Source organism: Saccopteryx leptura, chromosome 1 (assembly GCF_036850995.1).
Source record: "Saccopteryx leptura isolate mSacLep1 chromosome 1, mSacLep1_pri_phased_curated, whole genome shotgun sequence".
Taxonomy (NCBI): Eukaryota; Metazoa; Chordata; class Mammalia; order Chiroptera; family Emballonuridae; genus Saccopteryx; species Saccopteryx leptura.
Window position 1 is genome coordinate 6,234,330 of NC_089503.1, and position 27,403 is coordinate 6,261,732.

Consider the following 27,403-nt stretch of genomic DNA (forward strand, 5'->3'; position numbering starts at 1 on the left):
GAAGGCCAAGGGAGACACCTCCTAGGCTGGGCGGGAGAGGCTAGGAGGGCCTGGGCCACGAAGGTCAGGGATGGTCCAGACAGCACCCACAGTGCAGGTCAGGGTGCCAGAGGGGAGAGGGAAGGGGCTCAGGCAGCAGTAGGAGCCACTGTGGCAGCCCAGTGGCACACCCCATTTCACGCTCCCTGGGCGGTGGCGGGGCCTCACGGCTATCAGCTTTCAGAGGTGGGAGGGACCAGGAATGAAGAAGGATCTGCCCCACCCATGGCTCCCTATTCCCTCAGGGCTTTGTGGGCTCCAGTGTTGGGTGCCACATACCTCTGCCAACGCCCCCTGGGGAGGGGCGGTCAGTCCCACAGAGTCTGGACACTATCCCTCCATAGAGTGTTCGGAGCCTGACCAGACCCCACACCTAAGCCTCTTGGTGAAGAGAGCCTCCCTGTTTTCCTCCCAACACAGCAGGGCCCCTGTCTCCCTCACTGTGGGCCCCACTTAGTCCATAAGGCAGATGGGGGGATTAGATCAGGCCCAGCCCAAACAATAAAGCAGGAAAGGGCCCTCCAGCTCTGTGCAGCTCGCCACAAGCTCTCTCTCCTCCACTCAGCTCTCCTCAGGGAAGCAGATGGGGAGAGCCAGAGCCAGGCAGGAGGAAGCCCCTGAAGACATGGCCTGCTCCTGCTCCTCTCCTTTGGTGGTCCGTTCTCCAAAGAGTTCTCCTTTCTTGTGCCCACCTCCCTCCTATGGCAGGGCACCCAGACTCCAGATCAGGAGAAGACGGGGCAGGTGGTGCCCTCTAAGTAGGCCCTTGCACCCCTGGAGGGAAGAACCGGATGGAATCTCTGGAGAGCAATTAGAACAGGGCTGGTCCCTGTGCCGATTCCCAGACTCCCACTGGCCAGCACTTTTGCCTGCTGCCAGGAAGTTGGTGAGGGGGAGGCGGGTGTTGGGTGAGTCAGCAATGACAGGAGCTCAGGGACAAAGGTCATGGGTGGAGAATCAAGAGACACTGTTTATTCAGCCTGCCTCCTCCAGGAGGTCTTCCAGTGTTATACCAGCCCTGTGGTCCAACCCATCACTGACCCACCCTCCCCCCATTTGTTGGGAATTTTATCCTTTTACTGACAACTTGTGGGTCCCATCTGCCTGCCCCTATACTCTGTGAGCTCCTGGGGAGTATGGAGGGGCTGTGATTTAACTGGGGCCCGACAAGTGCCTGGGACTATCAGGACTTCCTACTTTCAAGACCCATTTTACATCAATTTTAGTAGAGTGAATCTGTGGGAAAGGGCTTAGAACAGTATTTGACACACTAGAAGTGCCATATAAGTGTTGGGTTTTATTATTGGGATTTTCTGCTCATGTGCTCACATTAGTGTGTTACAGACATGGCAGTCTTTGCTAAGAACTGGAGATCCAAACACACTCTGGCCTCCTGCTCAGTGTGGAATCTTCTTGGCCAGTAGGGCCAGCAGGAGCAGGCTGTGGGACCCGGGAGAGCCGACAAGGCAAACGCTTGCCTGGACTAAGGGTGGGCATTATGTTTGGGCGTTGACTGTGAGAAAGGAGCTTTCCAAATCCACGGGCTTCTCCAGCCAGCTCTCCTGGGGCCAGTGGGGGTGGGGTGGGAGCAGGAAAGAGGGCTAGATTAGCCCAAACTCTCTCCGGACCTCCAGACCTGCCCCCACAACATTCTGTGGGCCAAGGAGGGGGCGGGGAGGAGTGGAAGGCTGCAGCTGGGCTCTGGGGAGTTACAAACCTGCCACGGGGATTAGTGAGGCTGAAAAGAACATTTGCCTAGGAAGGGAAAACGGGAAGTGAGAGGCTGAGGATAACGCTCGTTAAGTCCCTAGAGACCCACTGCTGGCCAATGGGGGGGGGGCACAGGAGGAGGTGGCGCAGTCTGGGACATTTTGACAGATCCTCCACCCCAGCCTCACCCCTTCTTCCGTAGAACACAGCTGCAGCAGCTGCCCCGCCCCCTCTGCCAGTCTCGTCTTCCATTGGTTAAAAACAGGCCACGCCCCCCAGAACTGGCCTGCCATTGGCTCAGGTCTTTTAATGTTTGTGTGTTTGTGGGCAAGGGGAGAGACGTCATTCTCTGGAACCCACTTCCTCTCAGCTTGTCTAGGTCATTCTGTCTGCCCGTTGCTGGTCCCAGGCTCGCTCTCTGGCCTGTTCTCACTCTCTCAGCAGCTGTCTCTCTCGTGCACACTGACCTGTCTCTCTCCTTCCCGGCAGTCGCCTCCTTCTCCGCCTGCCTGGGTGGCCGCCATGGGCAGGAAGCGGCTCGTCACTGACTCTTATCCAGTAGTGAAGAGGAGGGAGGGCCCCGCTGGACACAGCAAGGGGGAGTTGGCACCAGAGTTAGGTCTCTGAGGTGTGGGGAGGACGGGAGGAGTGGACACCGAGGGACATGGGACGTGGGCAGACGTCCATGCAAGGGGAAGTGCAGTATGTCCTCTACTTCCCACACCAGGCCTGGCAGTGGAAGACAGAGGCAGAGGGGTGGTGGGGGCCGAGGAGCGGTGGGACAGCTGTGAGGCGAAGGGCAGGCCTGAGGAGCAGCTTGTCATTGCAGAGAAAGGGATCCAGCCCCTGAACGTGGATGAAGTGGAACTGGAGCTGCTGAGGCAGTTTGACCTGGCCTGGCAATATGGGCCCTGCACAGGTGAGAACTCCCTCAGACTCCAGGCGCACATGCCGGCGTCAGTCCTGTCACCCACGTATCTCTGAAGCAACTCAAGCCCCTGCCTGATCGTCTCAGGCACTGTCTGCTGAGACTGGGGAGTGTAGAGGTCCCTCCACACCCATTCTCTAGACTGGACTCTTCCCTGCCCACCACAAGGCCCCAGTGTCTTCTTCCTACCCTGGCAGGGATCACACGGCTACAGCGCTGGCATCGGGCAGAGCAGATGGGCTTGGAGCCTCCCCCAGAAGTGCGTCAAGTGCTGCAAACCCACCTCGGAGATCCCCGCTTCCAGTTCAGGTCTGAGACAGACTGGGGAGGGCTTTTGGGGGAGCCAGAGCCTTCTCCAGCACCACCAGCCTGCTGATCCCGGGTGGGGGGCAGCCCTGCCCTGAAGGAAACATGGATGCTGGCTTGGGATGTGGGCGAGCAAGAAATGTTCTACAAGGTGCCTGGCTCAGGAGGGCAGAAGCTTGCTTAATAATTCTTATCTCTGAGCTAATGGTGGGGGAGAGGGTTACCCAAGGCCCAGGGTATTATCTACCTGTACTGAGGGAATGGCCAAGGACTATAGGCCATGGCCAAGGGCTAGTGCGGGTGAAATCATTAAGGGACTTAATGACTCTGGTTTCTCCTCTCTTCTGCTCCCCTCCCCCCTGCACAGCCTCTGGCATCACTATCCCCTTTGAGGTGCCACCTAAGGTCACCTGCCCACTACCAGAGGACCTCAGGACACAGCGAGAGCCAGCTGCTTTCCTGGCTCAGCTCTGCTGTGGAGAATGTTTGGCAGGAAGGAGTTGCACGGGGAAGGAAAGAGGCTGATCCGGAGGTGTCCGTGCTCAGCCCTCCATCTAACCAGCAGGCTCCGGGAACCCCTCTGAGTGCCGAGGAGCACTTCCTGCACGGGTGGTGGTCTCTGAGGACCTGGCCATGACCATTCTGACACCTGCCACACGCTTCTCTGACTTAACACTGTGATCCTGAGGATGGTGGAGCAGTTAGGCACAGCCATGGCAGAGCCGACTCCGGCAGGATGCCCTTCCTGCCTAAAGCTGGGAATCTGAGGGCAGAACTGGCTGAGCTCACAGGGCAAGGGGTTCACTACTGTTTATCAATAAACAACAGCCTGGAAGCCTCGCCTCCAGTCCCTTCATGTGGCTTAGGTTGGCGGCAGCCAGCAAACTCATGGGTGGGAGACAGCCAGCACCACGCTTTTTTACAAGGTGCGTGTACCTCCTTCCCCTGCCTAACCTTGGACTTGAGAGAGAAGACACCTTAGAAGAGCAGGAGACATGTCCAAACAAGAGCAGGGGACGAGTCTTCACAAGAGCTTAGCAGCCTCTGGCGGCCCCTGGTGGTGCACAAGGGAACTACCCTTTAGTCACCTGCACTGACCAGCTAAAGAAAACCTGTAACCTAGCCAGCCCAGGGCTCTCCACCTCAGGAAAATGGTTCCTTTGTCAGAGAAGGATCCATGGGTCCCCTGGCTCATAATGTCCAGACAGACTTACACATTCCCAGCAAGTACCTCTGCTTCCCAAATGGAGGGCTCAAAGGAGGACTGGGGAAGGTTTCCACCCACAGGACCTGCTCAGAGATGGTATGGTCTGGGGCTTTGGTAAGGACCTGAATGGTGCTGGGCAGGGAAGAGAACTGGCTGGAGCCAGGAACAATGTTTAGGGGACCCTGGGATGGCATGACATGGAGAATATAACCAGTACTCCTCACGTGGTGTCACATTCACTGTCTGTTCGAGCCCTCCATCCTGGGGCAGATAGAGACAACACTGAACTCCTTGGAGACAGGCCTACAGAGCCACCAAGTGGTCTTTTTGGCCCATATTTTATTGGATCACTGATCATGCCTCAGGACTTTAAATATTTGATCTCTAAACACTCTTAAAAGCCTTCAAGTAGATTTTACAGAGAGAGCTGAGGCCCGGGAAGGTTGGTCAGAGTGTCCTGGCAGCACCAGCAGAGATGTGGCAGTCCAGAGGCTGGGCACGTGCGTCAGGCTCTGCCCGTCTATACTGTGTCCTGGCCATCTCCCCAGCGCCTGCGTGTGCCAGCTCTAGAGGTCCTCTTGGGTGTGATTAGTGGTGAGGAGGTGAACACAAACGAACATGTCAGTATTATGTCAGGTGGGATCAGTGGTAAGCAAAATTAGGGGTGGAGGCCAGAGAGTGCTGGCAAGGCTGGTCAGGGGAGGCACCCCGGCCCTCTGACAGGTGGCCTCTGAGCTCAGAGCTGAAGGAAGTATGGGAGCAAGCCCTGCACCTGTGTGAATGCGCCAGGCAGAGGAAACCGCAAACACACCCTCCCCAAAGTGGGAGTGTGTCCACCTTGGTCAAGGAACAACGTGGAGGCCAGTGTGACCAGGCCAGAGGGAGCAAGGGGAACTTGGAGGGAAATGAGGCCAGAGAGGCAGCAGGTGGGTCCCACAGGGCCTTGCAGGCCAGGAGAATAATCTGGACTTTATTCTGAGGAAGGCATTTGTGGGTTTAAAGCCAATAAATGACCTAACCAAACATGTTTTTTTTTTGTTTTTTGTTTTTTGTTTTTCATTTTTCTGAAGCTGGAAACAGGGAGAGACAGTCAGACAGACTCCCGCATGCGCCCGACCGGGATCCACCCGGCACGCCCACCAGGGGCGACGCTCTGCCCACCAGGGGGCGATGCTCTGCCCATCCTGGGCGTTGCCATGTTGCGACCAGAGCCACTCTAGCGCCTGGGGCAGAGGCCACAGAGCCATCCCCAGCGCCCGGGTCATCTTTGCTCCAATGGAGCCTTGGCTGCGGGAGGGGAAGAGAGAGACAGAGAGGAAAGTACGGCGGAGGGGTGGAGAAGCAAATGGGCGCTTCTCCTGTGTGCCCTGGCCGGGAATCAAACCCGGGTCCTCCGCACACTAGGCCGACGCTCTACCGCTGAGCCAACCGGCCAGGGCCAAACATGTTTTGAAAACATTACTCTGGCTTGTTGGGGAACAGACTGTGGGGCTTGGGGAAGAAAAGCCCAAACCACTCAGGAGGCCATTGCGGTTGGCCTCACAAGAGCTGATGGTGACTTGGACCAGGGTGAGGGATGGCAACAGCAAATAGTACTACATTCTTTTTTTTTTTTTAAAGAGACAAGAGAGAGGGACAGACAGGAATGGAGAGATGAGAAGTATCATTAGTTTTTTGTTGCACATTGCGACACCTTAGTTGTTCATTGATTGCTTTCTCATATGTGCCTTGACCGTGGGCCCTCAGCAGACCTAGTAACAACCCCTTGCTTGAGCCAGCGACCTTGGGTCCAAGCTGGTGAGCTTTTGCTCAAACCAGATGAGCCCACGCTCAAGCTGGTGACCTCGGGGTCTCGAACCTGTGTCCTCGACATCCCAGTCCGACACTCTATCCACTGCGCCACCGCCTGGTCAGGCCACATTCTTTATATATACAGCATGTCTGTAAAGTCATGGTGCACTTTTGACCGGCCACAAGAAAGCAACAAAAGACGATAGAAATGTGAAATCTGCACCAAATAAAAGGAAAACCCTCCCAGTTTCTGTAGGATGATGTGGCTGCATGTGCGCATGCGCAGATGATGACGTAACACCGTGTATACAGCGGAGCAGCCCACAGCCATGCCAGTCGAGATGTGGATGGTACAAAGGAAAGTTCAGTGTGTTCTGTGGCTCGCTAAATTCGAATCCGTGACCAAAGTGCAATGTGAATATCGGCGCATTTATAACGAAGCACCACCACATAGGAATAATATTACTCGGTGGGATAAGCAGTTGAAGGAAACCAGCAGTTTGGTGGAGAAACCCCGTTCTGGTAGGCCGTCAGTGACGAGTCTGTAGAGGCTACACGGGATAGCTACCTAAGGAGCCCTAAAAAATCTGTGCATGAGCCCACATCGAACTGCACTGAATAGGTATGAAACTGGGAGAGTTTTCCTTTTTTTTTTTTTTTTTTTGTGGAATCTTTTTTTTTTTTTTTTTACAGAGACAGAGTGAGTCAGAGAGAGGGATAGACGGACAGAGAGAGATGAGAAGCATCAATCATCAGTTCTTCATTGCGCGTTGCAACACCCTAGTTGTTCATTGATTGCTGTCTCACATGTGCCTTGACCGTGGGCCTTCAGCAGACCGAGCAGCCCCTTGCTGGAGCCAGCGACCCTGGGTTCAAGCCGGTGGGCTTCTGCTCAAACCAGATGAGCCCGCGCTCAAGCTGGCAAACTCGGGGTCACGAACCTGGGTCCTCTGCATCCCAGTCCAACGCTCTATCCACTGCGCCACTGCCTGGTCAGGCAAATTTTTATTTTTCTGAAGCTGAAAACGAGGAGAGACAGTCAGACAGACTCCCGCATGCGCCCGACCAGGATCCACCCGGCACGCCCACCAGGGGGCGACGCTCTGCCCCTCCAGGGCATTGCTCTGTCGTGACCAGAGCCACTCCAGCACCTGGGGCAGAGGCCAAGGAGCCATCCCCAGCGCCCGGGCCATCTCCGCTCCAATGGAGCCTTGCTGCGGGAGGGGAAGAGAGAGACAGAGAGGAAGGAGAAGGGGAGGGGTAGAGAAGCAGATGGGCGCTTCTCCTGTGTGCCCTGGCCGGGAATCAAACCCGGGACCTCTGCACGCCAGGCCAACGCTCTACCACTGAGCCAACCGGCCAGGGCCAGAGTTTTCCTTTTGGTGCCGATTTCACATTTCTATCGTCTTTTGTTGCTTTCCTGTGACCGGTCAAAAGTGCACCATGACTTTATGGACACACTGTATATAGAGAGAGAATGAATACATATATATTATATTATATATATATATTTTTTTAATAATTTTTTTAATAATCTTTTTTTTTATTTTTCTGAAGTGAGAAACGGGGAGGCAGATGGACTCCAGCATATGCCTGACCAGGATCCACCCAGCATGCTCACCAGGGGGCGATGCTCTGCCCATCTGGAGTGTTGCTCTGTTGCAACCCAGAGCCATTCTAGCACCTGAAGTGGGGGCCATGGAGCTGTCCTCAGTGCCCGGGCCAACTTTGCTCCAATGGAGCCTTCACTGCGGGAGGGGAAGAGAGAGATAGAGAGGAAGGAGAGGGGGAGGCGTGGAGAAGCAGATGGGCACTTCTCCTGTGAGCCCTGGCTGGGAATCAAACTCGGGCTCCCACTGAGCCAACCAGCCGGGGCCCATTCTTTCTGTATTTTTTTTTTAATTTAATTTTATTTATTTACAGGGACAGAGAGTCAGAGAGAGGGACAGATAGGGACAGACAGACAGGAACGAAGAGAGATGAGAAGCATCAATCATCAGTTTTTCGTTGCGACACCTTAGTTGTTCATTGATTGCTTTCTCATATGTGCCTTGACCGTGGGCCTTCAGCAGACTGAGTAACCCCTTGCTGGAGCCAGGGACCTTGGGTCCAAGCTGTTTTTTTTTTTGGCTCAAGCCAGATGATCCCGCGCTCAAGCTGGTGACCTCGGGGTCTTGAACCTGGGTCCTTCCGCATCCCAGTCCAACACTCTATCCACTGCGCCACCTCCTGGTCAGGCTTCTTTCTGTATTTTGAAGGGAGAACTGACTGACAGGACTTGCTGATCAGTTGGCTGTGGGGTTGGAGAGAGAAGCCAAGGATAACACCAAAGGTTTTGGCTTGAGCAACTGGAAGACCCAAGTTCCCATTACGGAGATGAGAAAGACTGTGGGAAGGGTGGGTGGGGTGGGAATCAGGAGTTTGGATTTGACATCTGTGACACATCCAGGCAGAGATGACAGCAGCTAGTGGACAGAGCCCCGCAAATCTGAGTTCTGGAGAGAGCTCTGGATGTGAATATAAGTTTGGGCCCCTTTTAAATGGCATTTAAAGACATGCGTGTGACTGAGAGTACCGGAGGGAGGACAGATAGGGACTCAGCGGGGTCCAAGGGCAGCCCTGGCCTGCCCCGCCCGGCGGTGAGGGAGAAGAGGGCATGCAGCAAAGGTGCTGAGGACGGCAGAGTGGAGGGAGATGACAGGCTAGGGTCTCAGAGAGCCAGGCAGACGTGGTAAAAGAAGGTCTCACGTGGTCACAGGAGCCGGAGGACGGCATGCTGGACTTGCTGTGTGGAGCTCACCAGACACAAGCAGTTTCCACAGAGTGACGGGACTAGGGTGTGCTGGGAGCAGGCCCGAAGGAAGGGCACAGTGTACACAGGGCGCATGCCGACTCTCTCAGGCCCTTTCCCATAAAGGGAACAGAGAAACAGTGGTAACTAGGGGGATGTGGGACCAAGGGAGGTTTTCCTACTCATTGTCTTATTTGTCCTTTGTTTTAGATAGAGCAATATTACAGCATAATTACGTGGTAAATGGGGTGATCCAGTAGGGAGGGACACCGAGGAGGCAGCTAGGTGAGCAAAGTCTTTGTGAAGGCCAGAAGGGTGGGAAGAGGATGGCCTGAGAGAGGACCACCCACTGTGACAGGACTGGAGGCAGAGGATGCAGGATGAGATACAAGTGAGGGGCACACTTGGCGGTGGGGACATTCAAAAATCAGATGTTTTCTGGCCCTGGCCGGTTGGCTCAGCGGTGGAGCGTCGGCCTGGCGTGCGAGGGACCCGGGTTCGATTCCCGGCCAGGGCACACAGGAGAGGCGCCTGTTTGCTTCTCCACCCCCCCCTCCTTCCTCTCTGTCTCTCTCTTCCCCTCCCGCAGCCAGGGCTCCATTGGAGCGGAGATGGCCCGGGTGCTGGGGATGGCTCCTTGGCCTCTGCCCCAGACGCTGGAGTGGCTCTGGTCATGGCAGAGCGACGCCCGGAGGAGCAGAGCATCGCCCCCTGGTGGGCAGAGCATCGCCCCTGGTGGGCGTGCCAGGTGGATCCCGGTCGGGCGCATGCGGGAGTCTGTCTGGCTGTCTCTCCCCGTTTCCAGCTTCGGAAAGGTGCAAAAAAAAAAAAAAAAAAAAAATCAGATGTTTTCTGAGAGCAGGTACTGAGCGCCGTCTGCGCCATCTGCTGTGCCGAGTGCTGCGCACACTTGACCTCACTGACTCCTTAGGACAGTCCCGTTGGGTGAGCATTATTCGCGTTTCACAGGTAAGGACACTGAGGTGATGAGAAAAGTGCCTTGCTCAGTCTGTAAAGCCCAGGGCCAGTCCACACCCAGGCCTGTTTTCCCAGTCAGTCACCTGCACCCGCACGTCCACTGCACCTGTGCTCCAGGTAGTCAGGGTGCTGTGGAGGGCAACGAGCAGGGGTACGGGCCTGAAGTCCCAGGAATGCAAGAGCACGCCTGTTAAAGGGCCCTCACTGCGGGGCCCTGCACACAAGGACTGCACCCCTGCGGCCCTGGAACTACCCCGCCTTCCCTCCTCCGCACCTGGCCCCTTCTACTCCCATGGTCCTGCTTCTCAGACCTGCTCCCTGCAGAATGAATGCAGATTCGCCACCAGGGCTGGAGTGTGACCCAGGACATCTCCACTCTGAAGATTCTTAGTCATTGTGTGTTTGATCCTAAAAACCTTTGGTCAATTTTGCATTCTACTCCTTGATATATAGCTGGGCATAGAAATGAAGGAACTGACTTACCCGGTGAAATGAACCCCCCAGGAAGATGCACCATGTGGCCTGTGGCTGGCTTCATATACCCTGACCTGCCCACCACCTCACCCAGGCCCAGGCCGAGCAGCACAGCAGAAGCACCAAACGAGCCTTTACCAGAAGGAAATGGGAAGTAAGTGGCCCTTGAAGGGTAAGAGTCAAGTCAGCTAGCAGAGAAGAACATTCTAGACTGAGGGACTGGGCTGAGCAAAGGCAATTAGGAGGGGTGCACCAGGGGAGGAGGATGCAGACTGCAGTATGCTCTACGAAAATCAGCGCAGCAACAAGCCAACATTTCGGTGCTTACTCTGCATCTGTTCAAAGTGCCTTTAATCTTCACAGAAAGCCTAGAAATGATTAAAACTTGTTTTTTTTTCCAGAGAGAGAGAGAGAGGGATAGACAGGGACAGACAGACAGGAACAAAGAGAGATTAGAAGCATCAATTATTAGTTTTTCATTGCGCGTTGCAACACCTTAGTTGTTCATTGATTGCTTTCTCATATGTGCCTTGACTGCGGGCCTTCAGCAGACCGAGTAACCCCTTGCTGGAGCCAGCAACCTTGGGTTCAAGCTGGTGGGCTTTTTGCTCAAGCCAAATGAGCCCACGCTCAATCTGGTGACCTCGGGGTCTCGAACCTGGGTCCTCTGCATCCCAATCCAATGCTCTATCCACTGCGCCACCACCTGGTCAGGCTGATTACAACTTTTTATAAAGCAATTTTATTTATTTATTTATTTATTTATTTATTTATTTTTAAATTTTTCTGAAGTTGGAAACGGGGAGGCAGTCAGACAGACTTCCACATGCGCCCGGCCGGGATCCACCTGGCACGCCCACCAGGGGGCGATGCTCTGCCCATCTGGGGCATTGCTCTGTTGCAACCAGAGCCATTCTAGTGCCTGAGGCAGAGGCTACAGAGCCATCCTCAGTGCCCAGGCCAACCTTGCTCCAATGGAGCCTTGGCTGAGGGAGGGGAAGAGAGAGACAGAGAGGAAGGAGAGGGGGAGGGGTGGAGAAGCAGATGGACGCTTCGCCTGTGTGCCCTGGCCGGGAATCAAACCCGGGATTCCTGTATGCCAGGCCGACGCTCTACCACTGAGCCAACCAGCCAGGGCTTATAAAGCGATTTTAAAGAAGAAATTCAGGTACAGAGAGGTCAAGTACATGCCCAAGGTCACACAGCATGTAAGTGTTGAGAATAAGATATGATCCCAGAGTCCTGTTTCAGAGCCTCCACTCATATCATGTGGGATGATGCCAGCGAGATGGGCTTGAACCAGACACAGGGTCGTGGGCCTGAGGAGTTTGGACTTATCTATGGGATGAGACTCTAGACAGTTTTGAGGCAGAAGAGAGAGAAGATAAAAACAATCCTTCTGGACAATCTGTCTTGCAGGCATGAAAGAAAGACTACAGGGGAAGGGGAAGAACCCGCAGGCAGGAAGACCAAGTGGGAAGCCACTCAGTATTCAAGATGTGGTACTGAGACTCTGGATTAGCAGACAGAGTGCAAGGGACAAAGAGCTAAAGAGCCTGACCTGTGGTGGCGCAGTGGATAAAGCGTCGATCTGGAAATGCTCAGGTCGCCGGTTCGAAACCCTGGGCTTGCCTGGTCAAGGCACATATGGGAGTTGATGCTTCCAGCTCCTCCCCCACTTCTCTCTCTCTGTCTCTCCTCTCTGTCTCTCCCTCTCCTCTCTAAAATGAATAAATAAAAAAAAAAATTAAAAAAAAAAAAAGAGCCTGACCTGTGGTGGCGCAGTGGGATAAAGCGTCGACCTGGAGCGCTGAGGTTGCCTGTTCGATACCCTGGGCTTGCCTGGTCAAGGCACATATGGGAGTTGATGCTTCCTGCTCCTCCCCTTTCTCTCTCTCTCTCTCTCTCTCTCTTTCTCTCTCTCTCTCTCTCTCCTCTCTGAAAATTGAATAGATAAAATCTTTAAAAAAAAAAAAGAGCTAAAGAGATGTTGCAAAGAAAGTGGCATGACTTGCGTTTGGGAAGGAAGAATAGGGAGGAGGCCTCGAACATGACTCGGGGTTTGAGCTTGGGAGGGGGAGACGGTTTCAGTCTCATGCATGTTTAGTTTGAAATGATGACATTTGGAAACTAGGTGCTTCTAAATAGAAACATCTAGCAGGCAATGGAAACCTAGAGGTCAAGTCTAGCAGCGAGGTCTGAAGAGAATGTGTCCAGGGGTAGAGGGAATCACCTGCACAGAACTGACACTTGAGTCCATGAGCACGGACAAGTTCTCTGAGAGAGTAAAGAGAGGCCGGGAGAGGGAACAAAGACAGGGCCAAAGCGGCCTTGGGAAAAGCCTCCCTCGAAGGTGGAAGGCCAGCAATGGGGAGGGAGGGTGTCAGAGTGGCAGGAGAGTCAAGGTACAGCGGAGTCCGTGAGGTCCCCAAGAACTTCCCAAGCGGTAGTGGGTGGTGTGCTGCTGCGGAGACGGCAAAGAAGACTCATTCGGAGGGAACGGAAGCGCTACAGGTGGCTCACTCCAATTCTGTCCCCACTTTGTAGTTCCTTCTGACACTCCGGCTATCATAGTACAGTAACTACCAGTGCCACACCCATCCATGAGAGCCATACTGATTCGTTCCTTATTGACACAGGTGTGACCACATTTACCCATGCTCAGACTCAGACGAGCTCAACTAGTAGTGTGAAGGCTAAGGAACTGCTTCACCAAGAAACCCAAGTAAACATGGAAGGGAACACAGTTCTGAATTACTCTAGCAGTAGATCAAAGTCACAGCAGTGCCAGCTGAAGGTGAATTTGGGTTAACACCACCTCTAGGACTTACGAAATCCTTAACACGCTTGCTAGTTCGCTCTTCAGGTAGGTCTCCAGTCCATCCACTTTAGTCCTAAACGAGAAAACAATCTCGTGCTGGTTGTGGCAAATGCAAACGATGAGAGACCCAGACCTGAGCTCCAAGAGCTGACCAGAGTGGGAGACAGAGAGAGATAAGGCATGCAGGTGAGTTTCAAACGCTGCCACATGACAGGTGTGAACGTGACACTGGAAACTCAGACTTCCTGAAGACGACCTTTTAGCTGAGTGTTTAAGGACAAGTGGGGTTTCCAAAGGTAGACAGTGATGCTGGACCATGTGTTGATGAGTCCCGGGTCCTTCTTGAACCCTCCTTTGGTCTTTTATTTTTTGAAAGCAAAGACATTGCCTAGAAACCTCCTGGGGGTGCCCTCCTTCCCTCACCCGGAGGTTCTGATGGCTCCCAGTCCTGCAAGTCCTCCCCTTGATTTCCTAGGGCTGCCTTCCCTCGGAGAGTTAAGGATTCTTCCTCTGCTCCCTGTGGTAACCTGTTTATATTCTATTATCATACGTCACATTGCCACAACAGTACATTTCATTGTCTCCACTGCGACAGAATATTTTACCCTTGTCTGTGTGTACCTAGCACAGGGCCAGCTACATAGTAAGCACTCAAAGCAACAGAACCTTCCTACTTCACTCACACCTACTGTTTGGTCTGCTGGTCTTGTCCAGCATGTGAGAGTCATTCATGGACCAATTGTGAAGGCCAGTCCTAAACGCTAGTGAAATTTAGTCTCTAAGTGAGTTCTACTGGGAGCTGTCTGCTCTGGGTAGCAGGAGCCATCTTTTCCTAGAACCTACTTAGCAGGGAAGGCATCAAAGCTGTCAACTTCAGAAGCAGGCTCTTACTTCCTGTGCCAAAGCCCGTGTCCCCACTGGGCCAGCCTGCTGAACGGCCATCTGAGGTCCTCTCAGATGCAGAGTAGACATGGTCGTCAATCTAGTGTGCAGAGGACCACCCAGCCCACCTCTCGATACAGTTTCTGAACCACGGCTGCCCAGGTCCCTGTTATTACGGTGCCACAACAATGGGGTGTACACTGGTGCAATCCCAACGATGTCATTGGCATTATTTATCAAAATTACAAATGTAGCTATCTCTTTCAGTCCATATGTAGAAATTTATCCTATGGATACACTTGTATGTATAAATAACATATCTAAGGTTATTTATTACAGCACTGTTTGCAACAGCAAAGACTATAAACAGCCTAAATGGCTATCAACAAAAAACCAGTAAAATAAGCCTGACCAGGCGGTGGCGCAGTGGATAGAGCGTCGGACTGGGATGCGGAGGACCCAGGTTTGAGACCCTGAGGTCACCAGCTTGAACGCGGGCTCATTTGGTTTAAGCAAAGCTCACCAGCTTGGACTCAAGGTCACTGGCTCAGCAAGGGGTTACTCGGTCTGCTGTAACCCCACAGTCAAGGCACATATGAGAAAGCAATCAATGAACAACTAAGGTGTTGCAATGCGCAATGAAAAACTAATGATTGATGCTTCTCATCCCTCTCTGTTCCTGTCTGTCTGTCCCTATCTATCCCTCTCTCTGTCTCTGTAAAAAAACAAAAAACGCCCTGGCCGGTTGGCTCAGCGGTAGAGCGTCGGCCTAGCATGCGGAGGACCCGGGTTCGATTCCCGGCCAGGGCACACAGGAGAAGCACCCATTTGCTTCTCCACCCCTCCGCAGCGCTTTCCTCTCTGTCTCTCTCTTCCCCTCCCGCAGCCAAGGCTCCATTGGAGCAAAGATGGCCCGGGTGCTGGGGATGGCTCTGTGGCCTCTGCCTCAGGCGCTAGAGTGGCTCTGGTCGCAACATGGCGATGCCCAGGATGGGCAGAGCATCGCCCCTGGTGGGCGTGCCGGGTGGATCCCGGTCGGGCGCATGCGGGAGTCTGTCTGACTGTCTCTCCCTGTTTCCAGCTTCAGAAAAATGAAAAGGAAAAAACAACAACAACAAAAAAACAACCCAGTAAAATAAGTTAGTAGTACACAGTGGATACTGTACTGTGAAAAAGGTCAGGGAAGATCTTTATGTATTAATATACGTAAGATGATCTCTAAATTATATAGTTAAGTAGGGACAAAGGATTTACAAAAAGTATGAATTTTGAAGTATGTTAACTGTATTACCAATTTAATCAATCAATCAGTAAGAAAGGACGTTTCACCATGTCCATGCTAATATATTTAAGAAATATTAAAAATAATAGAAACAATTCCACCAGGGCAAAACAGTTATTAGGACATGCATTGCAATGGCTTTGTGGGCCCCCCTGGACTCATGATGGTGTACTCTTTTTACTACGTTCTACTGAAAGAGAGGTGTCTCTGCCTGTCTCTATGGGAAGGTCCAGAACTTGCTCTCTCTAGAATGCCCAAGATCTCTGCCAGGCACCTGGCACTGCCCGACACTGGAACAAGAGTTAACCTGTCATGGCAACGGGTTGCACAAGAGTCCAGTATAAGTCCAACCAGTTCATTCCTTTGTTAGTTTATCAAGTACGCACGGGCCTCCTGTCAGTGTGAATAGTATAAGGAACATACAGTTTGAGTCCTCAGCCTTGAAGAATTTTCAGTCTACCTTTAAAGGATGGACTGAAACTATGCCCAACTTTACTCTGAGTAAGATTGGCAAAAGCTAAAAGACTTGGACCGTCTACTCTGTTGGCAAGGCTTGGAGAAACACACAGGAGCCTCCAGGGGGTGGGGATTTGGAAGTACTAATAAAATGACAGCATTTACCCTTGGGCCCAGCAATCCCACTTCTAGGAATTTACCCCAAAGGGTCACTTTCACAACTCCTCAGCTCTGCCACTGCATGTGAAATCAACTGTTGACAATATGTAAACAAATAAGTAGGCATTGCCATATTTGGCCCGCCACAGTCAAGGCTCGGACTGGCGATAGGGTGCCAGCCCTCGCTCTAGGTCACCGCCTTTCTGGCCCCGGCCCCTTACGCAGAGGATCGTGAAGCGCCTCCACTAGAGCCAGGCTGGAGCGCCCAGCTCTGTGACACCGCCAGCGCCTCCATGCCGCGCTCACACCCGCACCAGCAGCTCTCCGCCAGGCCTCACTCTACACACATGCAGCCCAGCGCTCCGCTAAGGACCCACAGGAACCCCCCTACGGACCCCTGAGCCTCCTGCCCTCCACACAGCGCCACCTCTCCGACACCCTGCCCTGAAATTCCTAGCTGCTTCAGTGGCCCTCAGCTCTGATCACTGTCTCATCAGCTCAGCAGAACCGCTATGTTCTGTATGGGCTCCCCCGTGGTGCTGTGGTCGCGGCAAGTCGTCCCCAGTCCCCAGGCGAAATTCAGGGAAGCAGGGTTAATGTGGGCGGGGCTCACCTCAAGTGTTTCCGTTCTCAAAGTACTTACAGTCCTGCTCGCTGTTCAGAGCCTATATGTATACTTCCCAGTGTTATAGTTGTTTATAATGGGAAGGCTCAAACATGGTCAAATACAGAGTCCTAGAATTCAATAATTTAAAATAAATTCTCTGTCCGGTGACAAGGCCTAACAGCAATAAAACCCTAATAGCAACAACTATACCTAGAATCTAGACCTCAGTTTCTAAATATCTTTCCCCACTCAAAGAAATTAGACATCTTTGGACAAATGGCCGATTGCATATTTAGGACAGGGAAAATCCTAGGTGCATTTGGAACATTACATTGTGCAACCAAGTGCTCAAAGACAAACAGGAACATGGCAGAAGGACAAGGAGCCAGCTCGAAGGAGCTCTCACGTGCCAAATATAAGAAAATTTGAGCCTGACCTGCGGTGGCGCAGTGTTTAGAGGATCAACCTGGAACGCTGAGGTTGCTGGTTCGAAATCTAGGCCTGCCCAGTCAAGGCAGATATGACAAGCAGCCAATGAATAGCTAGAGTGAAGCAACGACTTTTTGTCCCTCCACCCCCTCTCTCTGTAAAATCAATAAATAAAATCTTTAAAAAAAATAAAGCAAATTTGAGCATCTAAAGCAATAATGATGGTAATGCCTTATAAAACACTGAATAAAACACAATACATTAATCTATAGTAATACTGAAAAGGGAACAAGAGAAAATTCTTCCTTACTAAAGAATAATAGCTTATATTAAACGCATACTAAATGTAGAAAGAATAATATAATTTTAAAAACACAATGAGATAAGTAATTTAGGAAAGATCATTACTTGATGCTATAACTAACAATTGACAGACTGTTGAAGACAGGATATTCATATGGTCTCAATTTATCACCCAACATGACTACAAAGGAAAAAGAGCTCCTTGACAACTGAGAGATCTAGTAGGTACCATTTTTTTTTAAAGTGAGAGGAGGGGAGACAGTGAGACAGACTCCCACTTATACCCCGACTGGGATCCACTTGGCAACCTCTGTCTGGAACCAATGCTTCAATCAACTGAGCTATTTTTAGTGCCTGAGGCTGATACGCTGGACCAACCGAGCTATCCTCATCTCCTGAGGTCAAAGCTCAAACCAACAACTGGCTGTGGGAGGGGAAAAGGGAGAGGAGGGGGAGATGGAGGAGGAGAAGAGCAGATGATCACCTCTCTAGTAATTAACCAGGAATTGAACCTGGGATGTCCATATACCAGGCCAACTCTCTGTCCACTGAGCCAACCGACCAAGGCCAGCAGATACTATCTTAACCAAGTCCACAAATTCAGCATCAACAATAATGGGATAAAGCAATAGTAAATGATTAAATGACTAAAGTAATGCAACAGAAAGAACATGTCACTTATGTAGTATTCTTACAAAAGGTCTAACCTAAACCTAATTGTGAAGAAACATTCAAATAAACCCAAATGGAGATATATTTTACAATACAACCAGCTTGGATTCTTCAAAAATGTCAATGTCATAAAAAACAAAAAAGCAGGACTACTCTAGATTAAAGAAGAAATAAAAGACATGACAACCAAATGCAGCCTGTGATTCCTGATTGGATCCTGAATCAAATATTTTCAAGAAGCTGTAATGGAAAATCTAGGGATATTTGGAGAAATGTAATTACAGCTTGTGTAGTCTAGATAATAATATTGCATCACTGTAAAATTTCTTGGTCGCTATGGAAAATAGTTTGGCAGTTCCTCAGAAAGTTAAACATAGACTTACCATATGATCCAGCAGTCCCACTTTTAAGTCCATACCCAAAAGAACTGGAAGCACGCACTCAAAGAGAGATGCTTCTATACTCATGCTCACAGAAGCATTATTCACAATAGCAAAAATAGTAAAAAAACGACAACAACAAAACCCCAAGTATCTATGAACAGACAATGGCTAAACAAAATGTCACCTACACCTACAATGGAATGTTAGCCTCAAAAAGGAATGAAGGTCTGGTACATGCCACAGAGATGAACACGGATGGACCTTGAAGACACGTGCAAAGTGAAGTAAGCCAAATACAAAAGGACAAATATTGTATGACTCCAGTTACATCAAGCCCCTAGAACAGACACATTCATACAGACACAGAATAGAACAGATGTGACCGGGGGGGGGGGGGGGACATTTAATTGGTACGGAGTTTCTATTTATGATGATGAAGAAGTTCTGGAAACTGACCATGGCGATGGCTGCACAGCACTGTGAACGTGCTTCATGCCACAATTATACATTTAAAGGGTTAAAATAGTAACTTTCATGTTATGTCGAGTTTACCACAATTTTTAAAAGAAAGGATACTGTGGCTATATATAGGTTAATGTCCTTATTATTAGAAGATGTAGGCCAATCTATTTAGGGGTGAAGCGTCTTAATGCCTATATCTTATTTTCAATGGGTTGAGAAAAAAGAGAGGAATGTGACAAAAGGCTGACAACTAGTGCATCCAGACGGAGGGTATGCATGTGTTTGTTGCATCATTCCTCCTACTTTCTGTAGCTCTGAAAATTTCAAAATAAAAGAAGGTGCTCAACAGAATTTTGTAAATGAATAAATAAATGTGAGAGGGGACCCTCCCAGACAGAATAGCATGAGCAAAGGTGAAGAGGTGGAAAAGGTGTTTTCAGGGTATAGTCAGCAGTCTGGTTTGATCTGAGGGCCAGGTGCACACTAGGACACGCTGGGAGATGTAGCAGCAAGGCCGGCTGAGGCCCTGAGCAGAGGACCGAGTCTGCATTGCACTTGGCCGGCAATGGGAGCACTGTGGAAGGCAATACACATGGGAGTAACATGTAAAATGATGCAATACTCCACGAGATGAATCTAGTCATGACGTTCTGGACAGACTAAAGGATGTAAGCAGCTAGGAGGCTATTACAGTAGCCTAGGAGCCGGGGCTTGGAAGCGGGAACAAAAGGCAACTGTTTTATGAAGTATGGTCAGAATTTGGTAATGATTAAATGTGGAAAGTGAGAGTTATCCCCGTGAGGTCTACCCCTGGGTGTAGAAGAATAGAGGAAACGGGAAAGTCAGCAGGAGAGGCTAGTTTGCAGCTCAAGGCTCAGAAAGACGAATTGTAAAAAAAAAGAATGGGTTTAGTTTTTTGTTTGTTTGTTTGTTTGTTTTTCATTTTTCTGAAGCTGGAAACGGGGAGAGACAGTCAGACAGACTCCCGCATGCGCCCGACCGGGATCCACCCGGCACGCCCACCAGGGGCTACGCTCTGCCCACCAGGGGGCGATAATCTGCCCATCCTGGGCGTCGCCATGTTGCGACCAGAGCCATTCTAGCGCCTGAGGCAGAGGCCACAGAGCCATCCCCAGCGCCCGGGCCATCTTTGCTCCAGTGGAGCCTTGGCTGCGGGAGGGGAAGAGAGAGACAGAGAGGAAAGCGCGGCGGAGGGGTGGAGAAGCAAATGGGCGCTTCTCCTGTGTGCCCTGGCCGGGAATCGAACCCGGGTCCTCCGCAGAATGGGTTTAGTTTTATCCCGGCCTTCCTGTCCAATATCCTTCACAGGCCCTCAGACTTTCTAACAGGGGTCCGATGAGAAGCAGAATTCTCTTCCAAGGACTGCTTCTACGTCTGAACAGCCTCACCTGGCCCCGACCACACCCCAGGAATCAGCGCCCCTTAGAGCTAACTGCATCTCTGTTCCTTCTTTAGTTATTGTCCCTTCTTTAGTACTGCCTCTGTCCCACTTAGCCTGCACACAGTTCTGTCTTCCTGTCATCACCTCCTCTCTTATCTGAGTCCCTTTTCCTGTGTAAGAGAGGGGTCTGAGGTAGCTAGCTGCCCAGGAGCAGCAGTCCTGCCACGTGCAGGCCAAGATGGCACTCCTGTGCAGCTCGGCGGCAGGGAGGCTGGGCAGGGGGAGCGGGGGACAGAGAACAGGGCTGGGCTGAGGCAGAGAGAGAGGCTGCAGCAGCATGGCGGCTGGCAGCAGGGACTGCCTGCAGCAGACCTGGCTGCGGAGAGCATCTGGCCCTGTTGGCATCAGCCCCACCCACCGCAGGGGACAGCCAGCAGTACTGGGCTGGGGATCTCTGCCTACCACTCGGGCAGCCCACTGACCCAGAATAATGCCATCTGCTTCCCTAACCACTTACTCTGTCCTCATGGCAACTAGCCTCTCCCCTCCATCTTGCCCTTTCTGTGCAGAAAGTAGGAGCTAGAGGTTGGCAGTAGGGCGGACATTCTGACGGGGCACAGCTCTGCCCAGCACAGGAGCATTTGGGAGACTGAGGCCATCAGGCTGTGAACAGAGCTGGAGGGGGCACTTAGCCGAGAGCCGACAGAAAGAGTGGGAGCTGCGGAGGTCTCCTGAGGCCTTCCCCGGATGGTGGGCCATGGGGGCACCGCACAGTCTGCCAGACAAAGAGATGAGCTGCATGGGGTGCCTGCTGCCTGGGGCTGGGGCCCACTGTCCGGGGCACACCTGCCCAGCTCCAAGCCTTCTCAGGCCACACAAAGATAATGTATGTAACTTATAACCCGCTCTGTCGCCCACCCCAACTCTCAGGGGCAGCCTCCTCCACTCAGCCCGCTGACCACCCCCCACAATTACATCGGGCTCGAGCGAGACCAGCATGTGAGGCCTTGCTTTAGTCTGGGCTTGTTCTGCGCGCCCTTCTCTGCCACACCCACTGCCCCACCCTCACCTGCGGGGCTCACTGAGCTGCTGTCAGAGGTGTCAGTAGGGTGGGGATGTGGCATTACTACCCAGGCCAGGGAATCCCCTGGGCAAACTTTGCCATCTCACCTTCCTACCCGGTGGGAGAACAGCTTTTGTATTTTCAGTCCTCTAGCCCAGACTCAGAATACCCTAAAGTGTCCCAGTTGCCCAGGGTGGCCACCTGGGAACAGACAAACCTGGCAGAGTAAGGAGAGGAGCATCAGCTCTCTGATGGGATCTGTTGCCACAGGGACACATCAGTGTCCAGCAAGTGCTCGAGTGAAAGACTCTGGTCAAATATATCTTGGCCTGGCCGGCTGGCTCAGTGGTAGAGCGTCAGCCTGGCGTGCAGGAGTCCTAGGTTTGATTCCCAGCCAGGGCACACAGGAGAAGCACCCATCTGCTTCTCCACCCTTCCCCCTCTCCTTTCTCTCTGTCTCTTTTCCCCTCCCACAGCCAAGGCTCCATTGGAGCAATGCTGGCCCAGGAACTGAGGACAGCTCCATGGCCTCCACCTCAGGTGCTAGAATAGCTCTGGTTGCAGCAGAGCAATGCCCCAGATGGGCAGAACATCACCCCCTGGTGGGCATGCTGGGTGGATCCCAGTTGGGCACATGCAGGAGTCTGTCTCTCTCTGCCTCCCAATTCTCACCTCAGAAAAATACATACATATATATATATATATATATACACATATATATATATGTGTATATATATATGTATATATATATTTACATATATATATATAATTCTCACCTCAGAAGAATACTCTATATATATATCTTATGACAGAGAGAGAAGCTGGGCTGGGCTGGAGAACTGAGGAAAATGGGCAGGAGGTTCCGGCTGAAAAGAGCAGGAAGGGGAGTCTTGGTCTAGCTGCAGGTTTGCCTGGGACGGTGGCTCCTCCTGTGGGCAGATGGACCCTTCAGTGACAGCTGAGGCAACGGAAAATCACTGGTTTCAGTGCCAGCATTTGGCTCTTTGACTTATAAGAACTCAGATCCCTCAGATGGAAAAGTAAAAGTTGTAATACAAGATTTTCTAGCTGTTGTAAGTTGTAAAGGATCATCGTGCCCCGAAAGCAGGCTGACGTGGGCCTTCATGGCAAGCTCTGAGCTGCTGTAACCTCCTCTCAAGGGCCAGGTCTAGAGTTATTAAGGCTCCACGTGGCATTTAGCTACGCAGGAATCTGGACACACCTGGCAGGCACTTACCTGCAGCAAGTGGAGTGGAAGCAAACGGAAGAGGAAAAGCAGTGTTCCAGGAAGGAGAGCACTGACTGTCAGGAAGATGGTACAACAGCTCACCCGGGGCATGGTGCCGGGAAAAGAAGCTTCTGTGGCTCCAGAAGTCCTGCACCATCACACATCTAGGGACAAAATTGACAGTCAGTTGTGTCCCTTCCCTTCTTTGGTTGTAACCACTTAACCTCTCTCCCCAGATTCCTCATTCTGAAAATACCTCACCCTCTGTGAGCCTAAATAGGAAAGAAGTCTAAATAGGACTTTTAGGAGAGTTTTTCCGGTCCTCCAGATATTCTCCTCTCAATCTGCTCCGCTCTGCCCTCCTCGTGCGACATCCCCACCCAAGGTCCCGAGGTAGTTCTTCACTCCCCAGGTCACGGACAGCTGCCCTGGCTGGTCTGTCTCAGTGCCGGCTCCTGGCACAGCGCCAGCCCGCGGCAGGACGGGAAGAGGGGCAGGGCCCGGAAGTCAGCCTGGAGATGGTGCTGCTAAAGCCAACTTCATTCCTTTGCAGCAGCTGCAGGTCTTGGCAATCTGCTGGCATGGTGAACATAGTTTCCCACTCCAGATGGGTCACAGATGAAAGAAAAAAATGCCTCTGGGGAGGAGTGAACCACAGAAAAAGAGGAGCTAAGAAAAGATACAAATGCCACACGAGCCAAAGGATATACATCACTGGTCCTTAAGACTGCTTTGTGACCCTGTGCTGCAGTCCCCTCCCCTTGGGGCTGTGCAACTCATTTCCAGGGAAAGAGGCTCACACACTCTCCTACCCATTCACAAGACCCTGCTCACTCTTCTCCAGGCTGGCTGGTATTGCACTAAATATGCCAACAATGTGGTCCCTACTTCCTGGTCATCTGCCTGTTCACACTCTTCCCCGGAAGAGTGGCAGTAGGAGGGCATGTGAACCTACTGAAAGAGCCTTGGGGAAGCAGAGAGACCACATCTCGGCTCTTCTCTGCAGGAAACCTGCAACCTCTGTTCCTTCACTAATAATTACTGTGTGCCACCCTTGTACCAAGCTGGGAATAAAATGCTGACCAAAAGACAGTCCCAGCCTTATAGGAGTTTACCACACAGTCCAGAAACCTTTGGGCTCAAACCTTTGGGGTCATGTCTATGATGCCACGCTCAAACCAGTGAGCCGGCAACCTCAGGGTTTTGAACCAGGGTCCTCGATGTCCCAGGCCAACACTCTACCCACGGCACCACTGCCTGGTCAGATTTTCTCTCCTTTTTTTTTTTTTTTTTTTAGTGAGATACGGAGAGACAGAGGGACAGACAGCAGATAGGGAGAGAGTTGAGAAGCGACAACTTGTTGTAGCACTTTCTTTGTTTATTGATTACTTTCTCATATGTGCCTTGACTAGGGGGGTGCTTCAGCTGAACTAGTGACCCCTTGCTCAAGCCCACGACCCTGGGCTTCAAGACAGCGGCCATGGGGCCATGTCTATGATCCCACGCTCAAGCCGGCAACCCTGAGCTCAAGCTGGTGAGCCCATGCTCAAGCTGGTGAGCCCATGCTCAAGCTGGTGACTTCAGTGTTTCAAACCTGGGTCCTCCACGTCCAGGTCAACACTCCATCGACTGCGCCACCGCCTGGTCAGGCATATCCACATTTTCTACATCCTTCAAGGCCGGGCTAAAGTGCCATCTCTCCCTTGATGTTCTCATTATATAGCCCCTGAGCCACTCTCCTGCCTCTGAATGTTCATAGCACAGTTACAAGAGAGGTGCTTGTATTAGATGTGTTTGTCTGCATAGTTGGTCTTCTCTACTAGATTCTACGTTTCTTGATGCCAAGTCTTATACACCTTTGTATATCTCAGAGTACTCTATGCAGTACCGTGTACAAAGAAGTGCTCCGAAAATACTCATACTTCCACATAAGGGTGCCTGTTGGATAAGCAAAGGCTTGTTTGTGGAGCTACTGGGAGTTCCCAGGGTAAAAATAAAACCATTTTGCCTGACCAGGCGGTGGCACAATGGATAGAGCATCAAACTGGGATGTGGAGGACCCAGGTTCGAGACCCCGAGGTAGCCAGCTTGAGCACGGGCTCATCTGGTTTGAGCAAAAAGCTCACCAGCTTGGACCCAAGGTCGCTGGCTTGAGCAAAGGGTCACTCGGTCTGCTGTAGCCCCATGGTCAAGGCACATATGAGAAAGCAATCAATGAACAGCTAAGGTGTCGCAAAGAAAAACTGATGATTGATGCTTCTCATCTCTCTCCGTTCCTGTCTGTCTGTCCCTCTCTCTGACTCTCTCTCTATCTCTGTAAAAAAAAACAAAATGTTTTTTATCACTAATTTAAAACTGCTGGTTAAGATTTTCCCAATTAACACAAAGCTTGAAATCAGTGCAAGTAGCATAGGACTTTTTTTTAAAAATTCATTTTAGAGAGGTGAGGGGTGAGAGAGAGGGTATGAAAGTAAGAGAGAGAGAAAAAGAGAGAGAAAGAGAGAAGAGCAGGGGGAGAAGAAGGAAGCATCAACTCTTACATGTTCCTTGACCGGGCAAGCCCAGGGTTTTAATTTTAATTTTATTTTATTTATTCATTTTTAGAGAGGAGAGAGAGACGGAGAGAGGAGAGACAGAGAGAGAGAAGGGGGGGAGGAGCTGGAAGCATCAACTCCCATATGTGCCTTGACCAGGCAAGCCCAGGGTTTTGAACTGGTGACCTCAGCATTTCCAGGTCCACGCTTTATCCACTGCACCACCACAGATCAGGCCAAGCCCAGGGTTTTAAACCACCGACCTCAGCATTCCAGGTCAACACTTTATCCACTGTGCCACCACAAGTCAGGCAGCATAGGATTTTTACTTTTTTTTTTTTTTTGTATTTTTCTGAAGCTGGAAATGGGGAGAGACAGTCAGACAGACTCCCGCATGCGCCCGACTGGGATCCACCCAGCAAGCCCACCAGGGGCGACGCTCTGCCCACCAGAAGGCGATGCTCTGCCCCTCCAGGGCGTCGCTCTGCCACGACCAGAGCCACTCTAGCGCCTGGGGCAGAGGCCAAGGAGCCATCCCCAGCGCCCGGGCCATCCTTGCTCCAATGGAACCTCGGCTGCGGGAGGGGAAGAGAGAGACAGAGAGGAAGGAGGGAGGGGTGGAGAAGCAAATGGGCGCCTCTCCTATGTGCCCTGGCCGGGAATCGAACCCGGGTCCCCCGCACGCCAGGCCGACGCTCTACCGCTGAGCCAACCGGCCAGGGCCTACATATTTCTTTTAACTGTGTGTAACCAGTCTTTTTTTTTTTTTTTAAGACTTATTTGTGGGTTCATAGATTTATTTATTTATTTTTTACAGGGACAGAGAGAAAGTCAGAGAGAGGGATAGACAGGGACAGACAGACAGGTATGGAGAGAGATGAGAAGCATCAATCATCAGTTTTTCGTTGCGACACCTTAGTTGTTCATTGATTGCTTTCTCCTATGTGCCTTGACCGCGGGCCTTCTGCAGACCAAGTAACCCCTTGCTCAAGCCAGCGACTTTGAGTCCAAGCTAGTGACTTGGACTTTTGCTCAAACCAGATGAACCCATGCTCAAGCTGGCGACCTCGGAGTCTCGAACCTTGGTCCTTAGCATCCCAGTCGGACGCTCTATCCACTGCGCCACCGCCTGGTCAGGCTGTATCCAGTCTTGTATAATATTGTAATAATGTTATAGAAAGGTTATCACTCCATATCCAGCTGTCTCTGCATCTTAACACTTAACTACTGACGTTTTCTCTGTGAATGTTAATAAAGTATCTTCTGCATTTGTGGTGTTGGGCTTTGCACCCTCCATGGGTGCCCTGTGCTAATGTGAAAACCCAGACTACAGTTGAACGAAGGGGATACACCAGCCAGAAGCATCCAGTCTTGCCTGAGAAGGCTCAGCCTTCCCCATCAGAGTCAGCTTACCAAACCATCCTGGCTAGAAAAGTGGATTTGCCCAGCATAAAAAGAAATGGCTCCAAAAATTAGGAAACGGTCTCAAAGTGGCTAAGAAACTTTTGATTTTATTTTATTATTTTATTTTTCTGTACTTTATTTTATTTTATTTTAGTATCAGAAATGATGGCTGGGACTTGGGATGGCGCTATGGACAGTCCCCTGGCTAAATTTACAGGTGAATTGTCTCATTTCATCTTCACACACCTGAGGTAGTACTATGGTTACCCCCACCCAGCTTTGCACATGAGGAAAATGAGGCTCCGGAGATACAACTCTGCCCAGTCACACCCCCACGTGTCTCGGACTAGACCCTGCGCTGACATTCTTGCTCAAACCATCCAGGTCGCATTCTCTGCTCTGGAACTTGACGTGCAATGAGGATCCTCTGCTTCAACCTCCTTACTTTAGAGCAGCGGTTCTCAACCTGTGAACCGCTGCTTTAGAGACAAGGAAGCTTGGGCTCAGGGATCGATAAAGGCGCTCGGCCCTGGGGTCACACGGAGCCAGGGTCCGTTGTGCAACGTAACCGAAGTGTGCATTGGAACTCCAAGCGCAACCCCCATTTTCCACGAGGGGGATGTGGAGCCCAGAGAGTGAGCCCGGCCCCCGACCCCCGAACCCATCGCGGCGCTACCTGCACGCTCACCTGCCGCGCCAACCAGCCCGCCGGCGGCCGCGCCCGGCCCGCGCCCCGGAAACACCTGTCAGTGGCGTGCAGGTCCTCAGCCAGGGGTGACAAGGCGGGGATGCGGAGCCGGCGGGGCTGCGCCGGCCAGAAAGCGACACCGGCCTTGCCTCGCCGGGTCCCTTCGCCCCAGGACGCGTTGGAGGCCCTGCGGAGCGCGCGGAAGCAGGACGCCGAGGAGATTTTGGGAGCGCCGGTCCTGGGAGGCAGGGCCACCTGGCCTCCTCCCCACGAGTCCTTTGCTTTTTCCCTCAGTCAGCTGCAGTCCCCCTCCTGAGGTGGGGCGACAGGTTCGGGCTCCACTGTCAAGCTGCGGGGACACTGAGGGGCAAGGTTCCCATGGAGACCAGCGGAGGTTCTTGGCG

General features: G+C 51.8%; 1 protein-coding gene and 1 long non-coding RNA gene across 3 annotated transcripts in view; one reads left to right on the top strand and one right to left on the bottom strand.

Moving 5' to 3' along the window:
* Window positions 1–27,403, bottom strand: part of LOC136377309 (uncharacterized) — a 32,591-nt gene extending 5,188 nt beyond the window's left edge. The window contains exons 1-3 of one of the 2 annotated variants that reach the window (XR_010746282.1): window positions 27,000–27,132; window positions 22,383–22,537; window positions 21,922–22,103 (exon numbers count right to left, since the gene is read on the bottom strand). This is a non-coding gene — a long non-coding RNA (uncharacterized lncRNA). Of the gene's footprint in view, window positions 1–21,921; window positions 22,104–22,382; window positions 22,538–26,999 lie in introns of both variants that reach the window. The other variant, XR_010746284.1, reaches the window with a different exon arrangement.
* POLD4 (DNA polymerase delta 4, accessory subunit) lies at window positions 2,135–4,409 on the top strand. The gene is made up of 4 exons (XM_066343812.1): window positions 2,135–2,368; window positions 2,579–2,668; window positions 2,875–2,986; window positions 3,351–4,409. Exons 1-4 carry the CDS (start codon window positions 2,272–2,274, stop codon window positions 3,373–3,375), a joined length of 324 nt encoding a protein of 107 aa, XP_066199909.1. The 5' UTR covers window positions 2,135–2,271; the 3' UTR covers window positions 3,376–4,409.

Coding starts and splice junctions, on each gene's coding strand:
- POLD4 (XM_066343812.1), top strand. CDS start 2,272: ATGGGCAGGAAGCGGCTCGTCACTGACTCTTATCCAGTAGTGAAGAGG. Junction 2,369..2,578: donor GGAGTTGGCACCAGAGTTAG/GTCTCTGAGGTG, acceptor TTGTCATTGCAG/AGAAAGGGATCCAGCCCCTG. Junction 2,669..2,874: donor GCAATATGGGCCCTGCACAG/GTGAGAACTCCC, acceptor CTACCCTGGCAG/GGATCACACGGCTACAGCGC.